We start from the raw sequence: 22,039 nt of genomic DNA on the forward strand, positions 1-22,039 counted from the left end.
TGTGGAATACCGTAGGCAACTGATTTGTTTAATACGAGTGTTGGATACATGGGATTGAAATCACTATAAGTCACAATTGATAAAGTATAATATGTTTTTGTATGTAGTGTAACTGTCATGCCAAAGTGGACTATTAAAATACATTGTTGTGTGTTTTCATCTGTTTCATTTTTATTTCGACTGTTGCAAGTAAGGCTTTCACTCTAAATTTGAGTAATCAGCTTTTTGCTATTACAATATATCATTTCCAAGGAGTCAGCAAATATGACAGATATAAGGCAGTCCATGGACAAATAATGTCAGCCGTGTGGAGAACTTCACTTTGTATTTGATATGCAGATATTGAATAGTATATCAATAGTTTAGTGATGCACAAACACCGCTAACACAGAAGTCAGTTTCAAACCAACCAGCATTCTATTGTTCACATGTAAATTTTTGTGTGAAGAACCTGTGAAATCCACGGCGTAAATGTCTCGCCCTTGCGCGAAACATCCAACCACACCTTAATTTAATTAATCTAACAAGTGTGTCAACAAGTATGTCGTATCGTGAGGTAGTATATGATGCTCAGCCCTAGTTAATAAAAACTTTGTTTTTCTACAGAGTATTTTCATACAAACTCTGACACATACATATACTGTACATGTTTAGATGTTTTCACTTGTTTGATGGGATTGATGTGTTAAAATTTCATGTCTTATGTGATCAGTTAGATACTAGGGTTGGGTATACAATGTGACACATTGGTCACGATTCAATAGATTGTGATGCTCCATGATATCATAACTGTATTGCAATTGAGAGAGAGACTCAGCATTTCAGTGACAGAGAGAATGAATCTGTGGTGTCAGTTTTAATCTTTCGTGCGGTTCCCTTCACTTTTCTCCATTACCATAGAAGTGGCTCAGACCGCAATGAGAAACGTTGCCAGTTTATGCTTATTTAGACTTCCTGCTTTTTACTTAATTGAACTGTAGGAATTGAAATGAATGAACAAGGATCGATACGAGAACCTTGAGTATCATGCTTTATCATGAGAAAATGAATTGTGACATATCGATAAACGATTGTATTTGCAGAATCTTAATTTTGCCTTGACTGATTGCCCATTTTCTTAAAGGCGTAGACTGGTCATCATGAGAGCCCCCTAATTAACAGAATTACTTCCCACCTCTGGTTTCTGTGTTAGTCTCTCGTGACGACGTGTGGCTGGTGCCGGTAGCAGTGTGTCCTTCCCACCATATTGTCGGCCGGCGGCTAATAAGGTAGCACTGACCGGCGGACGGGCTCATTAGCATCGCCTGCGGCCGTGGCAACCCCCGCCAGGGCCCAGTCGGACACTTAATTACCGCCACCACTTTTTATCTCCCCTCCAAAACCCAGCCCCCCATCCCTTGAACGCCACTGGCACTTGCTTCTGCAATCCACAGAGAATGCTGGGAAACTATAGATGCCAAAGTGGTGGTTAGTTAGCTCGTAACATTCAATAGCAGCGCTCACTGTGGAGGCACTGCAATATCTCTGATAGAGTTAAAGCCATTCGACCCGAGCCTCTCATGCGAGACTGCGCGAGTGTGTCTTTTCATTGGCATCAGTGGAATATTGATGACTCCACCCTGGCTTAATCGACTAATGGCCTCTCCCTCTCTCCTTCACTCTGCTGAAGCAAGCCACCCTCCCACCCAGCACAGTCTTTCTGTGCCCTTTCTGTGACCTCTGGGTCAGGCAGGCTGATTTTTATGCCCGACTGAGTCGCAGAATAGCCTCAGTGTATTCGTAGGCAACCTTACGCAAGTCATGTGGCTGCTGGCCCTAATAGAGAACACTCCCAGCGTCCTCCACTGCCTTTTGGCTTTTTGCATCTCACGGCTGATATGTTGGAATTAACTGTATAGCTGCCAACGGCTGTTGTTCAAGTGTATCTCGAAAAATATAGGCTACAATTACACAAGATCTCTGTATTGTGGTAAAGAACACAACAGAATTAACAAGGTCCTTTAGATGTTTTCCAAGTCTAATTGTATTACAGAGAATGAAGTGTAATATTCTTAATAACAGAAGAAATATGGTTAAAAAAAAATACACATTCCTTAAAGAGATAAAGATAATTTACACTCATGTCATTCTAAAAAAGGATTGTATTTTATTTATTAAGTTCTTTTAAAGTTTTCAAATTGTAAACTTTCTTTTCAGTACATCCAATTGACAATTTTTTAAATGTTTTTGAACGAATTTTCTTATGCTCACCAAGGCTGCATTTATTTAAAAAAAAAAAAAAAAAAAAAAAAAAAATAGAGTAACACAGTACAGTATAAACAAAAATATTATTACCATAGAATTTAAATCCCTTTTTTTATTTTAATATATTTTTAAAATGTCATTTATTCCTGTGACGGCAAAGCTGAATATGCTGATTGCTCAAGAAACATTTCTTATTGTTATCAATGTTGAATAGAGTTGTGCTTCTTAATATTTTCGTGGAAAACATTTTACATTTTTTATCCTTTGTTGAAAGTTCAAAATAACCGCATTTATTTGAGATAAAAAAAAAATGCAACAATGTAAAAGTCTTCATTGTCACTTTAATCAATTTAATGCATTATTTCTGAATAGAAGTATTAAGTCCCTTACATTTACAGAAAATAATAATAATAATTAGGGATGCATGATATATCGGCTACCATATCGGTATCAGCCGATATATGTTCATTTCAACATTATCGTTATCGGCCCAATAAGAAAATTTGGCTGATATATTAAAGCCAGTAAATAATGGATTTTTTCCTTCAACTGAAAATATGGTTAAGTGCAATGGGCAGCGCAAGTCTGTCATATAGGCTAAATAAAATGATAATGAGAACATCGTTATAATTGTGTGTTTGGGACATGGATTTAATGGTGAGACTTTTGTTTTTGTAATCAGGCTCTCAAAAATTCTATACAAATTTGGATTTAGATTTATCTGCCAATATATCGGTTATCGGCTTTCAAATATAAAGAATTATCGGTTATCGGTATCGGCCAAAGTTTTCAAATCGGTGCATCCCCAATAATAATAATTATACTACAGTTACTATGTCCAAAGGAGAGAACCTTCTACAGAACATTGCTGTTAACACTTTGTGGTTTTCTTTGTCATATATAATCTAGTGATTTTAAGCCTCCCTGCAGCTTTTAAATGGTGAACAAACTGTTTCCCCCCCTTTTTTTATAATGTGATAACTCTACATGCAGATTACACTGCAGCATGTATATCTTAACCTTTATTTAATAACATTTTTGTTTTAAACCATTATTCTAGAGCATGCAATCATTATTATTTTTTCTATATATATATATACAGTTACTAAATTTGCTATGAGAAATCTGACTGGCTGGAAGGCTAAAAAGTTAATTTCCAAGCCTGAATGTAACAATTTTCTTTCTTTCTGTGTTTTGTTGAGGTTATGATTTGCATTTAGCACTTGTGGTTGTAGGGTTGTAGGGTCATGTCCGCAGCAGCAAACAATCATGAGCGCAGTTTAGCCTCAAGAGAGACGAGCACCAAGTCTCAGTGTGAGTGACTGATAACAGATCTGGACCACAGTGCCTTCTGCAGCTGTTTTTCTGGCCACACAAATTCATGCTCACCATTATGCCATTAAACGAACCTCTCAAAGGCAGACGGCCAGTATCTTGTCCCTTGTCCCAAACTGTCAGGCTTGTTGCTATGCGATAGCATTGTTGCCGTTGCAGCTAACTACCAGGGTTTTGTTCCGCTTTTTCAAGCCACATATGAGTGCGTATGTGCGTGTGTGCATTTCAGTGGCAGGGGGTTGTTTCAGACAAAGCCATGCGGAACTGGGGCCCGATCCGTGACCTTGGGAAATGTCAGGCCGCCCACGGAGTGCCTTGCCTGCGTCTGCCGCTCTAGTGCTGCTAGGAACAAAAGTGGCGGGGCGTAGCACAGCCTAGCTTAACCTAGCGTGGTGAGAGCAGAGTTCAGTCCGAGTTTCTGCCACTGCCTCAGAGACCTCTGGTCAGCAATCTAGCCATTTCACACTAACAACATTATGGCCATTACTGCCCGTCGTCCCTGGTGTCACATGGAAATGGGTCATGCCTCACATACTTCACTGTTTTGCTCAGGTGACTGAGAGCTCAGTCAGTGAGACGCCCCAATGATGTGCTCAAACGTTTAGCAATGAGGTACGGGAAGTCAGAAGGATACTTGCACACACTGGCATGCACAGCAAGGTGTGTTTGTCTGGTTTTTATTTTATTTTTATTTAAAGCATGCTCTGCTGCATTGTTGGTATCGTGGTGCATGGTAGCACAGGGTCGTGGCGGCTGCCACCCCTCTGGACCAAAGTAAGCAGTGCTGGCCAGATGTGTGTTCACTGTAATGATCCCTACGGGTCGACGGGATACCGTTGCCAAGCAACGGCTTTTTCTTTCCCCTGTAAACAGAAAGCTTACTCGCCAGGCTTATGTCGGGGTCGGCAAGGTGAGACTAGCCTTTATGTGTGCTAGCAAAAGGCGAAGAAAAGATGCTCAAATGAATTTTTTTACAGATCGTATTCCGATGTCACAAGCCCCCAGCCCTTTTTTCCGCTGTCTCCGGGCCTGGTTCTCTCACACTCTCACCGAAGTGTGAGGATTTAATTTGGTCAAGTGAACGGAAAGAAAAAACCCTCACTTGATAAGTTTTGACATCCTTCCTCATCTAGGCTTGTTGCTTTCTGACATGCTCTTGTGGAGGGATTGTTAATATGTATCAGGAATATTCACATTCTTTGTTCGCCCTTGTCTGGCAAGCTGTAATGTTTTGCTTATGAATATTGATACATGAAGTGTATATTAATGACCCTTGGTGACCTTAACCCTATCCTTATTGGCTCCCTTGTGGTATCTGCAGGCTCATGAATATTAATCCAGTTGTGTAACCTCCATTACCCTAATCTTTTGCCGTCTAGCCTCCCGGAAGGGCCTGTCACCATGGTAACCCTTTTACTAGACTCCTTTAGACCCTAGAAAAAAAATATGGTTGAAAAAAGATTAGAAAGCAAGTTATTCCAGTATGCCTTGTGAGGGATGCCTCAGATACTCATCAGGACAACTCTTGATTGTATAATATTGGTCATATTTTCAGAACATATTTTTTAGACAATCCATTTTGGTCCTAATGAGAAAAGTCAGTTGGAAAAGGTCAATTGATGGCTGAAAGGACAGTACTGCCAGTATTTATAATAATTGTGCCATTATATATATATATATATATATATTTTATGCTTGTTAAAAAAAATATTATCAGTTGTCTTGATGAAAAAGCATTTGAATAAATCATGTTTATTTCTGTTTCACAGATGTGGACACGGTAGAGGATGGAGGGCCAGAGGGTGGGTCAGTGGAGGAGGACAGCTGGTTTGGAAATACCTCAGACAGCCCCTCTGAATCGTCCTATGGTGATGTGCAAGATGAGCTGCGAGTTTCCCCGGATAATGTTCCCCGACCAGACCACGACACCTCAGCAGAGAGCTCCCTGGGCTGCCCGACACCGGTTCAGCGGGCCTCCCTGGAGCTTCTGGGGCTGGACAGTGGGGTCCTCTCGACCCAGGACACGCTGTCCTCAATGGTGTCCTCTCTTTACGGAGACTCCAGCCAGGCCCTGAGCAAGCCCCTCAGCAGCAACCTGCGGCGTCTCCTGGAGGCTGGCTCACTGAAGCTAGAGGCAGGGGAGCTGACCGGGCGTGGAACGGGCAGAGGACCAGAGTCACCTCCGGTCAGCTTGGTACTATCTGCGTCTTCGCATCACGCACAACAGCTGAGTGCCTTGGCGAGGAGGCTGGCTAACAGCAGCAACAACAGCGGCAACTCGAACTCTGCATCACCCGCGTCTGTAGCAACTGTCAAGCAAGAGCCCTGTGACCCGTACGGCCCCAGCAACGGCCCTAACTCAGGCAGCAGTGGCTTTGTATGGGTAGGCGTTGCAGATAAATGGCCATCGGCTAGTTGCTCGGCACCCAGCGGCAGCAGCCTATCACCAGACTCGGCTATCCAAAAGTTAAAGGCAGCCGCCAACGCCGTGCTCCAAGACAAGAGCACAGTGGCATCCTCCACTTCTGCGTCTTCATCCTCCTCTTCCTCCTCCTCATCTTCTTCGGTCACCTCCTCCTCAATGGCAGCCCTGGGCACTCGCTCTGATGATGCGGTGCGCTTTGAACCGTTTGCTTCACCCTTCAGTCCACAGTCAGCCAGCTCCACGCTTGCTGCCCTCTCAAAGAAAGTGTCTGAAAGAAGTCAGCAGCAGGTGGGCTCATCAGAGCATCAACCCTCAGCTGGCTCCTTTCTCTCTCTGGTTTCCATGACCTCCTCGGCAGCTCTGCTAAAGGAGGTGGCTGCGCGAGCAGCAGGGAACCTTCTAGCTGATAAGAAAGAGTCAGCTTTAGTACTGGGAGCCTCCGAAGATGTCAAGCCCCTGTTAGACAGGAACCAGAAGGTGCCCACCCCAACCCAGGCCATGGATCTTCTGCTGCCAACAATCCCCAAGGGAAGGGCCAAGCCCAGCAGTCAAGCAGGTAACAGTTTGTTCCTAAAATAGATACACGCCATTTTGTTAGGGTGTGTTTTTGAGAGGATATTTTTGTAGGATAAATCACACTAAAAACCACACTAGCTAAAAATTGTATTCCTGTAGTTATTGTCAAGAGGGTTAAGGTTTTATTCATTACGACGGAACGCTACCTCCTCTTATGCCACCCAGCTGCCAGGCTCTCCTGATGAGGCACACCTGAAGCTAATAAATGCAGAGTTCACCTTCCCACATCAGACCAGTCTCATGGACGTGCAATGGTGTCCGCACCCACCAAGTCCAGCACCCACCATATCAGAAAGCATGTGTCACAGCTAATTGGCCACCATGCCCACAAAACACCACTCCTCGTGCCTCGGACCGGGAAGGGAGAACGTCTGACAGCTGGGCTCATGTCTCTACTTGGGCCTGTTCACAACATGGTGAATATTCTGTGGAAAAATTTGGTGCGACAAACATTTTTATTTAAATACATCTGTTAATCAGAGAGTTCAAACCGAAATGAACATTTGCATGCTGTCAACACTTTTTTTATTTATTTAATTTTTTTACAAAGAGGTGTTCTAATCTCTTTTCGTACTGCAAAGAAAACTGGACAACCAATACGTTTTGGTCACATGCCTAGAGACGCTGCTGTTACATAAAACTAAGAATTGGTGGCACTCACAAACATAATTTTTGCTAAGTGAAAGTGAATAGCAGAGGAATAATCTGGAACCGATTCTCTTGGTCTCTGTATTTAGTGTTGTTTGATAAACACCATAGCGAATCAAAAATCTGAACCGGAGAAACCAGCTGCTTTTCTATAAGCACCAACTACTGTTACAGAGTGATTTTGCATTTTCATTCAGCCTGTCTAGCATCTAGCACAACAGACAAATCGCATGTGAACATCGAAATGGGGAAGAAGTATATAAAATATATATATATATACACATTACGACAGATTCTATTAACTGCACAAAATGCTGAAAATAAGTAACCGTGAAAATGCATCATTAATCATCTTAAACCCACTATCTTATTTTTTTACATGTAAAAATTCCTTAACCGTATTTATTTTTCAAGGTAACAGCGCCTAAATGTTTGATTATTACACCACTGAAGAATGCACTGTGTAGTGATTTAGTAGTGCCATAAGGTCATGCTTCGTCTGCAAGAGGTTGGCTGGAGAATCTGGGAAAGGTCTGTTAGCCCAGTGGGGGTTTGCTGGAGTTGGCGGCACGTTCTCAGACCTAGCTCATCTCCCGCGGATGTGCAGCCTGCCAAACGGAGGCCGGCAGTGTGTGTGCTCCCCATAGCCCGAACAGTCGGAGACCATCTCAGCAGATTCCCCCAGAATTTAGGTCAGGCTCCAGAGCCGGCACGACCATCAGAGTTTCCATTCAGCACAGCCTCCGGGTTGAGCGCCTAAGAGATATGGCTGATCTTTTACAAATTTTTTGAACTTATGTGGCTTGGAATCAGGATTGACTGAAAGTAGCTGCAGACGAAGAGAATAATGTCAGAGTCACAATCACAAGAGAGTTAAATATGTTGTAAAACGGCAATAATATGACAGATTACAAATTATGCATTTTAAATAGGAAATAAGAACACCTCAATTAAAACCATAATTGAGGTTCACCTGGCTTGTGTTTTTGTATGTGAAATCTGTAAGATAGTCACATGAAGAGGATCTATTCAGTAATGAAACAATACCAAATGGACATTAAAATTTGTAACACCAGCTAACGACTCTTATTCCTCTCCCTTGATACCAAAGACCTTCAGTCATTTTACCTCACGAGTGGTTTCCACAGTGATCTCGCCGGGAGAGGTTGAGCCACAGATGGTGGTTTATTGTTGCAAATAGGCAGTCTCGAAGTTTTACACCCTGGGTCAATGAATGCCTGAGCGCGGTAATTTCACCAAACACTGATTACCAGATGTTTTTCGAGGAACACGACTGGAATACTTATGAAGCCATCCTGACAGGCCCTCATAGAATTTGTAATGCAATCATGCCAGCTTCTAATAAGACCAATTAAGCCCTAATGGACACCGGATATGGAGCCAACAACAATAATCGGCTTACTAAAAACATCCTTGTGTCTGGCTTCCTTTGTGAGAAGTCTTTGGCATTGATCGGTGTAATCATAACTCACAATTTTTATCTCATTCACACGAATAGATGCAAGGGTGACAAGAGTGAAAGGCTATTTAGCCTACATGCTATTTGATGCCAAAGGGCTATCTAATAATGTGCTAATGATTCGATGTAAACACTAGAATACTGCACTAGAATACCCATTTCTGTGTTTGCAACTAGACTGAATAAAGACATTTAGTATAAATTAAAATGATATTTATTTATTTCTTTTTGCAGGTTCTCCTGAGGATGGAGGAAAGCCCTTTCAGTGTCCGGTATGCGGTCTGGTGATCAAGAGAAAGAGCTACTGGAAGAGACATATGGTGATCCACACGGGCTTAAAAAGCCACCAGTGTCCCCTCTGTCCCTTTCGCTGTGCTCGTAAAGACAATCTCAAATCCCACATGAAGGTGACTTCAATCGTTGAGAGCAGAAATGCTTGTGCCATAAATCATGACAAAATATCATAACGTCTCTAGGTGCAGAATTTTTTTTTTACGATGCAAAATTATTAGGGCTGTCAGTTCATATTTTTAATCAAATTAATTACGTGATGTGGCAAATAATAAAATTAATGGCAATTAATCACATTTAAAAATATTTGCAGAGAAAAGTCCCTAAATTAAGGTAATTCAAAGGAAGTAGCAGATTGAAAACATCGAATAGACATTATAAAAAGGGCCTTTAGAAGTCAACAAATTATTGATTGTGATATCATTGAATCTAAGCCTATCATTGGCTTATAGCCCACAGTAATCAGAGGCAGCGAGAGGCCTTTCACACTGGACAGAAGTCTTTGCTTTTGAAGTGTTATTGCATTATTTCTCATAAAAAAATAAATCATGCTTAATATATACAAATCTTTATTTAAATAATTGAAAAATATATATCAAATGTATATTCTCACTGTCACTCAAATCAATTGATAGAGAAGATGAGGATTCGTGTTTGCTATGCTTCCTGCTCATCATTTCCACACTTTCTTCTAATTTCTCCTGTTGCTCATCTCAGGTCCATCAGCACCAAGACCGAGGGGAGACCTTCCAGTGTGAGCTCTGCCCCTTCACATCCTCCCGCCACTTTAGCCTCAAGCTGCACATGCGTTGCCATCAGCACTTCCCTCGTCCCGACCTCAAAGTCAAAGAAGAACCCGGCACAGACACGGAGGAGGGCGAGGGCTTGCTCATGGGGGACGGTGGCGACCAGGTCATGAACACAGATGCTTCCACGTCTCCCACTGTGAGCCAACCCGACGGTCGTTTGCTGGCCTCCCCCAATGAACCCTCGAACCACGTCCAGATCAAGGAGGAACCCCAAGAGAGGGATGTGTCTGTGATGTCTCCCTTTGCCCTGTGTAGGGAGCGACCCAGTAGCAGCAGTAGTTCTCTGGATCTGTCGGGGCTCAAATCCAGTCCACCAGGGCCTGGACCTACAGCTGCCTCGCTTTTCAGCCCAGATATCACCACCAAAACGGCTACGGACCTCCTCATGAAGCTCTCAGGTAAGACATCACAGTTAACCACAACCACATTGTAAAATGTGATGGCATTAGATGCTTGATTATGATTGATTTATCCATAATTTCTTGCATTTAGAATGAATGAATTGGTAATATAATATGGGTTGGCAAAGGCGAGAAGTAAAATTCGGCTTGCTTGATGGGAATCCAAAGCCAAGATCCTGCAGGACTGTGTCTGCATGATTAATTCTTAACCCCAATTACCACTCTACCATGGAGAGCCTGTTTATTATTGCTGTACTATACCATCTTGCTTCCTAATCCTGTGGGTTTTTTTTAAGGATACCATAAAGAATGTCCAAGGAAAGACATAAGTCAGTGACTTTTTGATGTTATAGTCCTTGTTGAAGGCATTACGCATTAATTCAGCGTCATTTTTCTTGATACAGAGGATGCTTCTCTATAGATTGATAAGAATTAACAGACAAATATGTTCCAGACTGACAGTAAAGACTTTTACATTATTTTTAGGGCTGTCAAACGATTAATCGCGATTAATCGCATCCAAAATAAAAGTTTGTGTTTACATAATTTATGTCTGTGTACGGTGTATAATTATTTTCTATATATAAATACACACACATGCATGTATATATTTAAGAAAATGTGTTATTTATATATACAATATTTATATATAATATAAATTATATATAATATAAATATATATACACAGTATATACATGCAAATATTTCTTAAATATATACATGCATGTGTGTGTATTTATATATAGAAAATAATTATACACCGTACACACACATGTATTATGTAAAAACAAACTTTTATTTTGGATGCGATTAATCGCGATTAATCGTTTGACAGCCCTAATTATTTTCAAATGATTTCAAACATATGCGTTTCTTTTGAACTTTTCTATTTATCAAAGAATTCTGAAAAAAAAATTGATCATGGTTCCCACAAAAACATATTGAGCAGCACAACTGTTTTCAACATTGATAATAATTAGGAATGTTTCTTGAGCACCAAATCAAATCAATTAGAATGATTTTTGAAGGATCATGTGACACTGAAGACTGGAGTAATGATGCCAAAAATTCAGCTTTGACATCACAGGAATACATTACAGTTTACAATATATCAAAATAGAAAGTAGTTATTTAAAAAAAATTTATAATATTTAACAAATTACTGTTTACTGTATGTTTCATCAAATAGTAAATGTACACTTGGTGAGCATCAGAGACCTCTTTCAAAGACATTAAAAAACCTTAAGGATGCCAAGATTTGGAACAGTAGAGTGTGTTAAAGTTAATTTATACAACCTGAAATGTTAAAAATATATTAATATATACAGAAATTATTATCATTATTATTATCATCATCATTAATCTACATACTGTAAATAAATGCTGGTGTTGCTTTGTTGTATTGTTGTTGCAGTGCTGTATTGTTCATTGTTACTTCATGCTAGCTAATGTATTAACTAACTAACTTTAATGAATTAAACCTAAATGAAGAGTGTTATAGACAGTATCATAATTTTTTAATGCTCAGGCTAATATTGAGTGTATAAATTAATAAGCTGTTTGGGGGCAAAGGTGAAATCTAGCTGTTAAAATGCAAAACTCACAATTACACTTGTTAATGTAATAGAACTCCAAACTTTAGACCATTAAATACATGTTGTTGTCGCTGAAAGTATAGGTAATTGTGAGACAGCAGCAAGATTGATCCGAGAGGGCTGACCAAGGGTTACCCAGAAGGTTGGCAACAGGGTCGCTGCTCCCTCGCTTAATGCAGAGTAATTAGATTGAGATCTCGGCACAGAAAAAAATGAAAACCATCGGAACATTAGATTAATTAAAAATTCATGCATAATTCATAATTAAAAAGGAATCCGTAATTGGAAATGATTAGCGCCCTCAACTCCATCGCGTGACCTCTTGCCTGGATGCGTAGGGACTGTTCCAGCTTAGTTAACTTCATCTCCGTCTTGGTGGAACGTGCAGTCTGCGTTCATTGCATTGACCCCTTGTCGCCCATGGCACTATGTTCCTGGACCCAGAGGACCAGATAGACTCCTCAACATTGCAAAGCTAGGAGTTGAAACATAGTGGACATGTCCTGCTAGAAAGGGGCAAGATGTTCCATGTAGGAGATGGAGCATTAGTGCACTCTATACTGCCCACCTTTTCAGTGGTGTTGGTTCCAGAATATTTTTTTTCCACATTCATTTTTCCCATAAGTCTTTGTTAAAGTGTTAAAAGCCATGAACCAAGCCAACTAGCTACAAGATGAATCACAACATTACAAAGATTTATTTGAAGCAAAAAAAGTATTTGAAAATCTGACAAAAAGACAAAAGTACAAGACTTTAATGAGGGAAAGAACTACAATCCCATGAAGCATTGAAGACAACATCATCGAATTAAAATTATGGAGAGATTTAGTAGTAGTAAATTATAGTAAAGTTGTTGATTATATCTGTAGCAACAATATATTTTTAAGATTATTGCAAAACATGCATATAAATATAATTACAATGTTTGCTACGTACCTCGGTTTTGGAGTTCGGTACGATAGGATAAATGGTCACATTACACAATCTCATTAATTCAGGTTGATTGAGACCCTTTTTGCCATTGAGATGACTGAGAAAAGTATCACAGTCAACCTGAATTCACCCTTTATATATATTTAAGTATTTTGAGAGCATAGGGAGACTAACTCAATTATGTAATTTGCAGTGCTTCATGGGAGTGAACCTCTTTTGGCAGGGTTTGCTTTATGCGACTCTGATTGGTGTAATTTTCTGTACAGCATCACATGTAATGAAGTTTTTCCTCACGAATTCCACTGTTAAACACAATTATTCAAACAAGTTGAAATAATGCAAACAGATGCCTTCAACAAAAGCATGTACCATCGATTAACAACCTCTGAACTCACAGTTTATCTGACTTTAAACATTCGTAAGTTATCATTCAAAATAAATTTCCCTATGGAGAAAATGATTGGAGTTTTCACTTCTGGAAGTTCACTGTTGCACTTTGTTGGCTGGATGCTCCTCTACAGAAGCAAAACTTCTGGGTCAGATAGTCCTCAGTTAAGTAGTTTATCTAGATTTGTGCAGTGGTACTTTAACAAGGATTATCTAAGAGCCACTTCTCATGTGTTGTGCTGAAACTGTCAGGATGCTGAAAATGCCTCTGAGAAATTGCGTCGTGTAAGTCATCTCCTCTAAAGCATCTCCGATGCAGCTATCAAAACACAATTCAAAGACAAGTTGGACTTAACATCAGACTGTGAGCAACAATCATGTTTTTAAGACTGCTTATCATGTCAAAATTGTATCATCGATTAGTCTGATCTGTTATTGAAGTTACTTTACAGTAATAACAAATGCATTTCTATGGGAAAAATGGCAGTGGTCACAGAACTGCTGCAGGAAATGTGCTCAAGCCAAGTTGTCATAAGTACATAGTTTCGTGTGAGTTGCCTGGTCAGGTGCATGTGCTGTTTAATTCACTTTGATGCCTTTTTTCCTCTGTGCATAATTTGGATTTGATAAGTATATACTTATCTATAAACTTTACTCATTCACTCACTAATGTATGTCCTTTTTGCAAATGGACATGCATCCTTTTTTTTGCTTCTCACGGTTAAGCTCCATCTTTAAAACATATCTATAATTTTTTTTGTAAAATGTAAGGTTGTGGCTTATATTTAAAGGATAATGACTTATATTATAATTTTTTTTTACTTTAGTATGCATTCATATATACATCATTTGGAGCAGTATTGGGCAGGATTTGTGTGTGTCGTGTATGTGGATTTGTGTTATGTGTGTATATGTGTGTGTGTGTGTGTGTGTGTGTGTGTGTGTGTGTGTGTGTGTGTGTGTGTGTGTGTGTATGAGAGAGACACAAAAGAAACAATAATGGGAAGGGAATTAACTATAGATAAATGAAGAATGAAATGTAAAATAGCTGACTACTGCTTTTAGAGTTCCCCAGGCGAAGCACATGCTCATGCACACATGAGGTGAACTCTCACTGACCTCTGACATAATTGGCCTATCATTTCTTTGGACTGCCTGGTTCTCCTGGAGTTTCAGACCAATCCGCTTTGATTTTCCTCCACGCTGACACGTCTGTCAGCCATCCAGTTGCGATACACATTTTGATTTGGAGATGAAAGCCGGGGGAAGCGCTTTGAAATGCAGGCCCCTGCACGTGCTTGCTGGACCTAATTCAATAATGACAGTTCACACGTTGTCTCTTTCTCTCAGAGAAAGTGACTCTGGGTGTGACTCCGGTCACGGGCGAATAATTGCCTAAAACGATTGTGAGAGGTGTTGATTGTGATTGGCGAATCCAAAGAACGAGTGGAAACTGGAGTTTGCTTTCAATCCCCATTGTTTTTGTATGCTCTCCATTCATTTGTTCCCATCATGGAGGTTTGCCTGCCATTTCTCACATTCACCATGTGGCACTTGCTTTCGTAAGTGACCCCTGCCGCATCCGGCGTCCAGCGATGTGTAGTTGCACCCTTGCTGCTTCATGTAGCAAAGCCTTTCTACCGTAGCAGACTGTTGGCTGTTGTTGGCCCCTTAACCTGCCACGTTAAGCCATCCTCGACAGGGGCGATGACCAATTGTCAGAGCTGGGAGCAGAGCTGCATGACAGAGGTGGAAAGCTAATGAAGTGGTCCAATAGTGGGCCGCTGCAACAGAGTGAGAGGTGACAGGGTACTGGATAAGCGCCCAGCAGAGAAACGAATCAGCCCGCAGAGAGGAGGAGGCAAAAAAAATAAAAAATGAGGCCAGGTGACAGCAACGGCAGATGACAGCCTCACCGGCGAGAGCAGAGATAGCCCCAGTGTTGATGTAACACTGACCGGGGGCTTCACTCCAGTCACAGTGAGAGAGAGAGAGAGAGAGTAGAGATGGTGAGAGAGAGGCTGTATTCAGACAGAAGCAGAATATGATTGTCAGTGCTGTTCAGAGCGCTAAATATGTTTACGTTCATTTCCGATAAATGAAAGTGACAAAACCATTCTATAACCAAAGTGACTCACTTATATGTTAAAAAGTGTCTTGGAATTCACTTTTCAAACTTGAATGGCATAACAAAGAAAAAACATTCTTAATGAAGTCTTACATTTAATTTGTTGAGGTCTTAAGTTCTTTTGTATGCACATTTGAATGAATCGTCAGTAACTGGTTTTCACCATCACTCAGATGGGTTCACATAAGTCCTGTATGGCATTTTATTTAGTTTAAAATTGCGGTTTAATGGTGAATATTGAGATATAATTAAACATTAATTATTAAAATAAAACATTAAAGGTTGTATCAGTGATTTCAGGCCCCAAAAAATGATCACATTCATCTAATCTTTCCTAACGATCCGCTAGCTGCCTGCCCTATAAGCATGCCGTCAAAAAACCGCATCTCTGTAGGCAGCCTAGGCTCTGAGATCTGCACACAAAAACAATTGGTTTCACCAACCACTCAAAACCAAAACAAATAGTGTTCCAACCAATCACCGACAGGGGGAGGGTGTTGTGAGGTTTTGTGCTCGTGTACGGCTGCACGCGAATCGGAGCTGAAGAAGAAGTTGGCTCAAAACCTCACAACACCCTCCCCCTGTCGGTGATTGGTTGGAACACTATTTGTTTTGGTTTTGATTGTTTTTGTGTGCAGATCTCAGAGCCTAGGCTGCCTACAGAGATGCGGTTTTTTGACGGCATGCTTATAGGGCAGGCAGTTAGCGGATCGTTAGGAAAGATTAGATGAATGTGATAAAAAAAAATTGGGCCTGAAATAACTGATACAACCTTTAACCATAAACTAATTTAGTGAAAAATGTTAAAAACATGCCTTTATTATTTTAACTGGATTTTTTATCATACTGTATATTATATTATATTATATTATATTATATTATATTATATTATATTATATTATATTATATTATATTATATTATATTATATTATATTATCTGGCATAAATATTATGGCTCCACTGAAAAAAATCACCCTGAGCAATGTGTCATTGATCAATTTCAAAACATTTAGTGTCATCCAAAGACCAGAAATATCTGGCTTTTTTTTCTTCTTCTTTTTTTTAACATTTATCATCCTGCTCTAATTGACATTTACTTGGTTCAGTTGATCACATTGTAGCGCTTGAAGCTATGTTTCCCTCACTAATTAATTAATGAATTAATCCTTTTTATTATTTCATTTGATTGGTTTACATTTTTTTTAAATCTTTGTTACATTGCAGAATTAAGTCTAAAATGGCTCTGTAATACTTAAGGGAATAGTTCACCCAAAATGTCCTTCCAAGCCTGTATGACTTTCTGGTTACACTTTATTTCGAGTCCACTTAATGCCAGGGACACACTTAACGACTAGCTGAAACATTCTAAGGCTGAACTGAACACACTTACAGAGTGTTTCCAACGACTGGAGAAGATTTTAAACACAGACTGAACGCAACTGTCTCTGACTCGCTGCGTTTGGGCATGATCAGTCGTATCTAATTACATTCATAATCAGCCTTACAGTCGTTAAGTGTGTCCCCGACTTTAGACATTCTACTAACTATAAATAACTTTGCAACTACGTGTCAACTGAGGGCAAGCTCACACTACAGAACTATGAGACTGCATGACTCACCATGGTGCTCACACAAGTTTTATTGTTGTCTGTCATCGTCTTGTCTTAACAGCACTCATACTACACAACGCAACGCCGATAAGGTGCACAAACTACAAGATTTTTACAGACTTTCTTCTGTGGAACACAAAAGAAGATAGCTGTCTCGGTCACAGTGTTTTCCCCCCATACAATGGTAACCAAAACTGTTTGGATACTAACTTTCTTCAAAATATCTCATTTTGTGTTTCGCAGAATAAAGAAAGTCATAAAGGTTTGATGTCTGATTGGACCCAGCTGTGAGACTTAACAGTTTATAGAAGTTGACATCTTTGATACATCCGTTGGTCACTGTCGCTATGGTTCAAGCATGTTCACAGTAATCAAGAGAATAGAAAAGGGGCTTGACTTCAGTTATTTGTTCATACAGACAGTATTTGAGCCTCTCCTGCAAGCTGTCGTATGATCACAATTCGAGTCACACCTGTTTGTAAATACTTTGACTGTGTGAATAGATCTAGAGAGATGGCAGCTTCCACTCAAGATCTCCAAGGTAGCTTTATGAGAGGAAATTATGCAAAAGATGATGTGATGACAGAACAGAATTTGACATATCAAGATAGGCACTTGGGATTACCCCTTTATGAAAGTCTAATAAAACAGTCAGTAAACGGAAAGTGCTCATTTTTACTGAGCTTAATTTTGGTATTTTGGAGATATTCATGCCTTATGAGGGAAAAAAAACAAACTTGGCTGGCGGATTAAGCTGATAAATTATTCAACACTCACTGTAACATGAATTCGAATGGAAATTTTGCTCTATTTTTAGCTGCAAACCGAAAGGTCACCGGAGTGGTGTGACTTTGTATCTCCGCGCTCACGTCTCCAGCTTGTACTTTTCTGCATGTCTTCGAAAGAGAGGGTGCTTGTGCGCGTGCCGCACGCACTGTCCCTGTCTGATAGGACACGCGACCCGACACGCTCTTAATTAGAGGATGCCCTTCCAGGTGCTGACCGGACCACGCTAAGTCCGTCCGCTGACATCTGACTGGTGACATTTCCAGCCGGTGCCACCACATACACCACCCCCGCCACCACCTCGTTCACCGCCTGCACTCTTCACGTGAAGGTCACAAACTCTCCCAATGGCTCCTGACGATCTTTAGCTCATAGTCATGTCCTGTCCCCTAACCTGACTTTACCTTCGGTGCTGTCGCAGATCCACGTCACCATTAATCAGAGTCATCGGAGTGAGGCGGCGGTCAACGCGTGTAGATTGATGAGAAGGATCAGCGCTGTTGTGGATGGTGTATGTACTCGGATTTGGGGTGGGGGGAGATCAGATGACTGCTGAGGGGAGTGTGGTAGAGACAGAAGGGGTGAGTGATCACTGCTGATCTGTAAGGGAGATGAAAGGAGGAACAGTGAGAGAGGGAGGGAGGTAAAAGAAGGGGCAGGCCCTTAAGTGGAAAAGACTGACAGAACAGGAGACAATAGTGTGATATGAAGATCAGTACAGTAAATGTAGAGTGTGTGTTAATGAAAGATTTTAAAACGTGTGTGTGTGTGTGTGTGTGTGTGTGTGTGTGTGTGTGTGTGTGTGTGTGTGTGGGTGTGGTCCTGGTATTCCCTATGTTATGGGCACAAAGATGGCAAGTAATATCTGAAATCCTTGTCTTTGTGGGGACTTTTTTTGGTCTCCAAGAGGAAAACAGCTTATAATTCATACTAAGTGATGTTTTTTGAAAATCTAAAAATGCATAACATCTTCTGTGATGGGCAGGTTTAGGTGAAGGGTTAGGGGATAGAATATATTGTTTGCACATTATAAAAATCAGTGTCTATGGAATGAAAACCCAACGTGTGTGTGTGTATAGTACATGAAATCAGCTACATTGTGGTGACCAGCCAACAACGACCCTTTTACATTTCCAAGGTTCTCAAAAGCGGAAGTCGTCATATTTGGGTAAACTTAGCGAGCGGAAACTACAACAAATATAAAATCCATGACAGCATTTCTTTGACTTTCCAAAAGAGGAAAATATATTGAGAGACAGATTACATTGGTCATAAGAGACAAAGATGTCAAATTTGCCATCACTCCCTCAGCCTTTTGTATTAGAAACAGTCACGTAGCAGCAATCTGAGATGTCTGGCATATGCCACCAAATAGTAAATAATTCATTTACATTACAAATAGTTACATTTGCTCTGATTATGATCACCTGTAACTACGATGCACTGGTGTGCCTCAAACCATCATATTATTCCGTGCTAAAGAGCTGAGCAGAAGCCCAACTCACACAATTACCAAAGCAATATTCTTGCAGCCTTCCATACTGCACGTTTAACAATTAAATAATGTTTTAATTTATACGTAAAAATACTAAATGGTTTGTGAGAGGGTTAGAGATTGGGGTACGGTTAAAGTAGGGGATAGTGTTGTGGAAAAATGTCGTCTTTTTCTTGCAAATGAAGCTCGAGAGGCAGAATTCCAGATGTCAAAATAAGATTTTCATGAACAAAGCAACATATCCGAGATGATGGCTTTTTCTTATCTGTTACCAACTGTAACCAACTGACTTAATTCTCTGGCAAGATTCACCCCTCCTGTTTCATAAAATTAAGTCTTTCATCTCTCGCCTTTTTCACTAATTGTGGAAGCCTGCCAATTGATGGTCAACCCTTTATCAGAAACAAGATACAGCATTTTCCAAGGACAATCTACTCCCTCCCAGAGGCGAGACGCCTCCACGTGACATGACATTATGTCACCTCATAATAGTGGTTTTATTCTTTCACAGCCACCTGTGGTTTACTCAAAATCCCCCACTAAGCAGAAACTGCTCAGTGGCCACATGAACTTCTCAGATACGCTTGATCTTTGTCACAGTCACATAGACCATGAGGACTAAAAACACATCTGGCTTTTATAGTATACAAACTAGTTTTACAATTGTTTTCTATAGGATAAATAAAATATTTAATAAATAGAAAGTATCATCAGCTCAGTATAAAAGCAATAGAAGTCGAAGGAAAGTCCCCACGAAGATACAAAACAAGCATGTGCGTGTTTGTGGTTGTGTTGTGTTGAGGGGAACAAATGTCCCTAAAAGGATATTAAAACCTGAAATCACCTGCATTGTGGGTACCAGCCAACAATATCCACAAGGAAAACGTTTAATGAATTTACTAAATCATGTTTTAATTAAAATCTAAATCAGAAACAAATAGGAGTCCGCACAGGCGCACACCTAGTCATATTGCAAATTCAAAGGCTTTTAGTCTGATCCATTGTGCACGTTCACCTTTTTCTATGCACCATGAACACTTTCTGGTTTATCGCAGTGCACATTTTGTAACGTAACCCTTCACTTAAACTCATTTGACCTGGATCTTTGATGTTTGATTGTTCCTTGTACAGGTATTTTGCATAATAGGTGTGTGGATTTCATTGTTTTCCTCCCTAAACCCAACTGTTTTGGAACAAACATTTGGAAAGAAATGAATTCTTCACCAAAGATGCATTTAATTGATAGTGTCTGTTTTACTGCATTTTTTTGATCAAATTATGCAGCCTTGGTGAGCATAAAAGAAACATTAAAAATAAAGATTAAAAACATTTAAAAATTCTTATTGACTATAGACTTTTGAACGGTAGTGCATATTTTTAGCATGGAAGAAATGTATTACTTTTTTTTTTTTTTTTTTTTTTTAAAAAGAAAATTGCACAAAGGTTAGCAATAATGTTAGGGAAAGAAAATATCATTAGATGAGTATAAAAACAAAAGCAGTCATTGGATTCATTAACAAAAAAATAAGTGAGTCAGAAATAACCAATGGCCTGTGTTCTGTTCTTGGCACTGATAAGAGTGGGCTCCATGTCTTAATATTAATTATTCATTAAAGCCTGATTAGAAATGGCCCACTTTTATAGCATATTGAGTGAGAAAAGAAATGTGTCTTACTTTCATCTAAACTGGCCAGAAAACTAGAAGAAATATATCACTACTAATCATTTTCTTTACAATTACAGACAGTCACCTTAAACACACTGTTAGATGCCCCCACTGTTTGATGATTCAGAAAGAACATAGTCCATATTCATTTTAAAAATGCCTGGGAAATTGTTTCTGCTGGGCCTATTCTAGATCATGTCCATGTTGCTTCTTAATCTATTTATCTTGTCTTCTCAGAAGGTATCCTTTCTGAGAAGCTAAAGACAGACTGCTAAAAAGGATTATTAATGCAAGCAAATATAAATAAGAACCTTAAAATCATCTTCGGCATTGATGCTTAAACGTGACTAACTAATAAATGACAATGGTCAGATAACTTGTTTTAAAAGGAGCCTCTTTTTTTACCCTCTTTTTTACACTATCATATGGCTTCAGAAGACATGGAATATAGTCACGTTTATGGATGATATCATTTAACCCTTCACATTAAAATATCAACAAAAACATGGGCGTAGTTCTCAAAACCCTCGCTTGTCTTTTTTTCTTTTTTTTTGCCCCACAGCAGCGAACCAGAAGGAGGCCCTAAAGGGCTCATTCTATGTCAAGGAGGAGCCCCAGGCGGAAGAGCCCCTGAGCTCTCAGAGAGGACCCAGCTACAGCTTCTGCCAAGAAGGACCCCCAGGGGCCATCAAGCAGCAAGAGGAGGGGAGCCCGATGTTGGGCAAGAGCATCCTACTCAGCCAGGACATCAACGTCAAAGTGGCTTCTGAACTGCTTATGAAGCTCTCAGGTCAGCAGATGCATACTGGTTCATGTGCTCATGTGTGTGTATTTTCAGGCATGTTTTATCAGCGGTTGAATTCACGAATACTGTTGAGGAAACTCAAAGGCCAGAGGATTGAGTGAGTGGGTGTGTGTAAGAGATGTGTGTGCTTTACATTCTCTGTATATTTCCTTTGACACATTGCTTAGGTCATATTTAGAATAACCTTAATGCAACAGTACAACAAAGGTTATAGAATAATAATGTCAAATTATGTAAAACACTGTCAGGTCATCATTAAATCCTGCATTCGTTTAAATTTGCTCTTGTTTGTCGGTAAATTTTGTCTTTAGTTTGTATTTCTTTCTTTCTTTCTTTCTTTCTTTCTTTCTTTCTTTCTTTCTTTCTTTCTTTCTTTCTTTCTTTCTTTCTTTCTTTCTTTCTTTCTTTCTTTCTTTCTTTCTTTC

At 39.9% G+C, this 22,039-nt stretch overlaps 1 protein-coding gene across 6 annotated transcripts in view; it reads left to right on the top strand.

The window, feature by feature from the left end:
- Nucleotides 1-22,039, top strand: part of znf827 (zinc finger protein 827) — a 74,488-nt gene that overhangs the window by 14,255 nt on the left and 38,194 nt on the right. For all 6 annotated transcript variants that reach the window (XM_079897436.1, XM_079897439.1, XM_079897437.1 and 3 more), the window contains exons 2-5: nt 5,349-6,560; nt 8,943-9,115; nt 9,717-10,206; nt 21,372-21,599. In XM_079897436.1, coding sequence (XP_079753562.1) covers nt 5,349-6,560; nt 8,943-9,115; nt 9,717-10,206; nt 21,372-21,599 — 2,103 coding nt within the window. The remainder of the gene's footprint in view (nt 1-5,348; nt 6,561-8,942; nt 9,116-9,716; nt 10,207-21,371; nt 21,600-22,039) is intronic.

Source organism: Squalius cephalus, assembly GCF_949319135.1.
Source record: "Squalius cephalus genome assembly, chromosome: 2".
NCBI lineage: Eukaryota > Metazoa > Chordata > Actinopteri > Cypriniformes > Leuciscidae > Squalius > Squalius cephalus.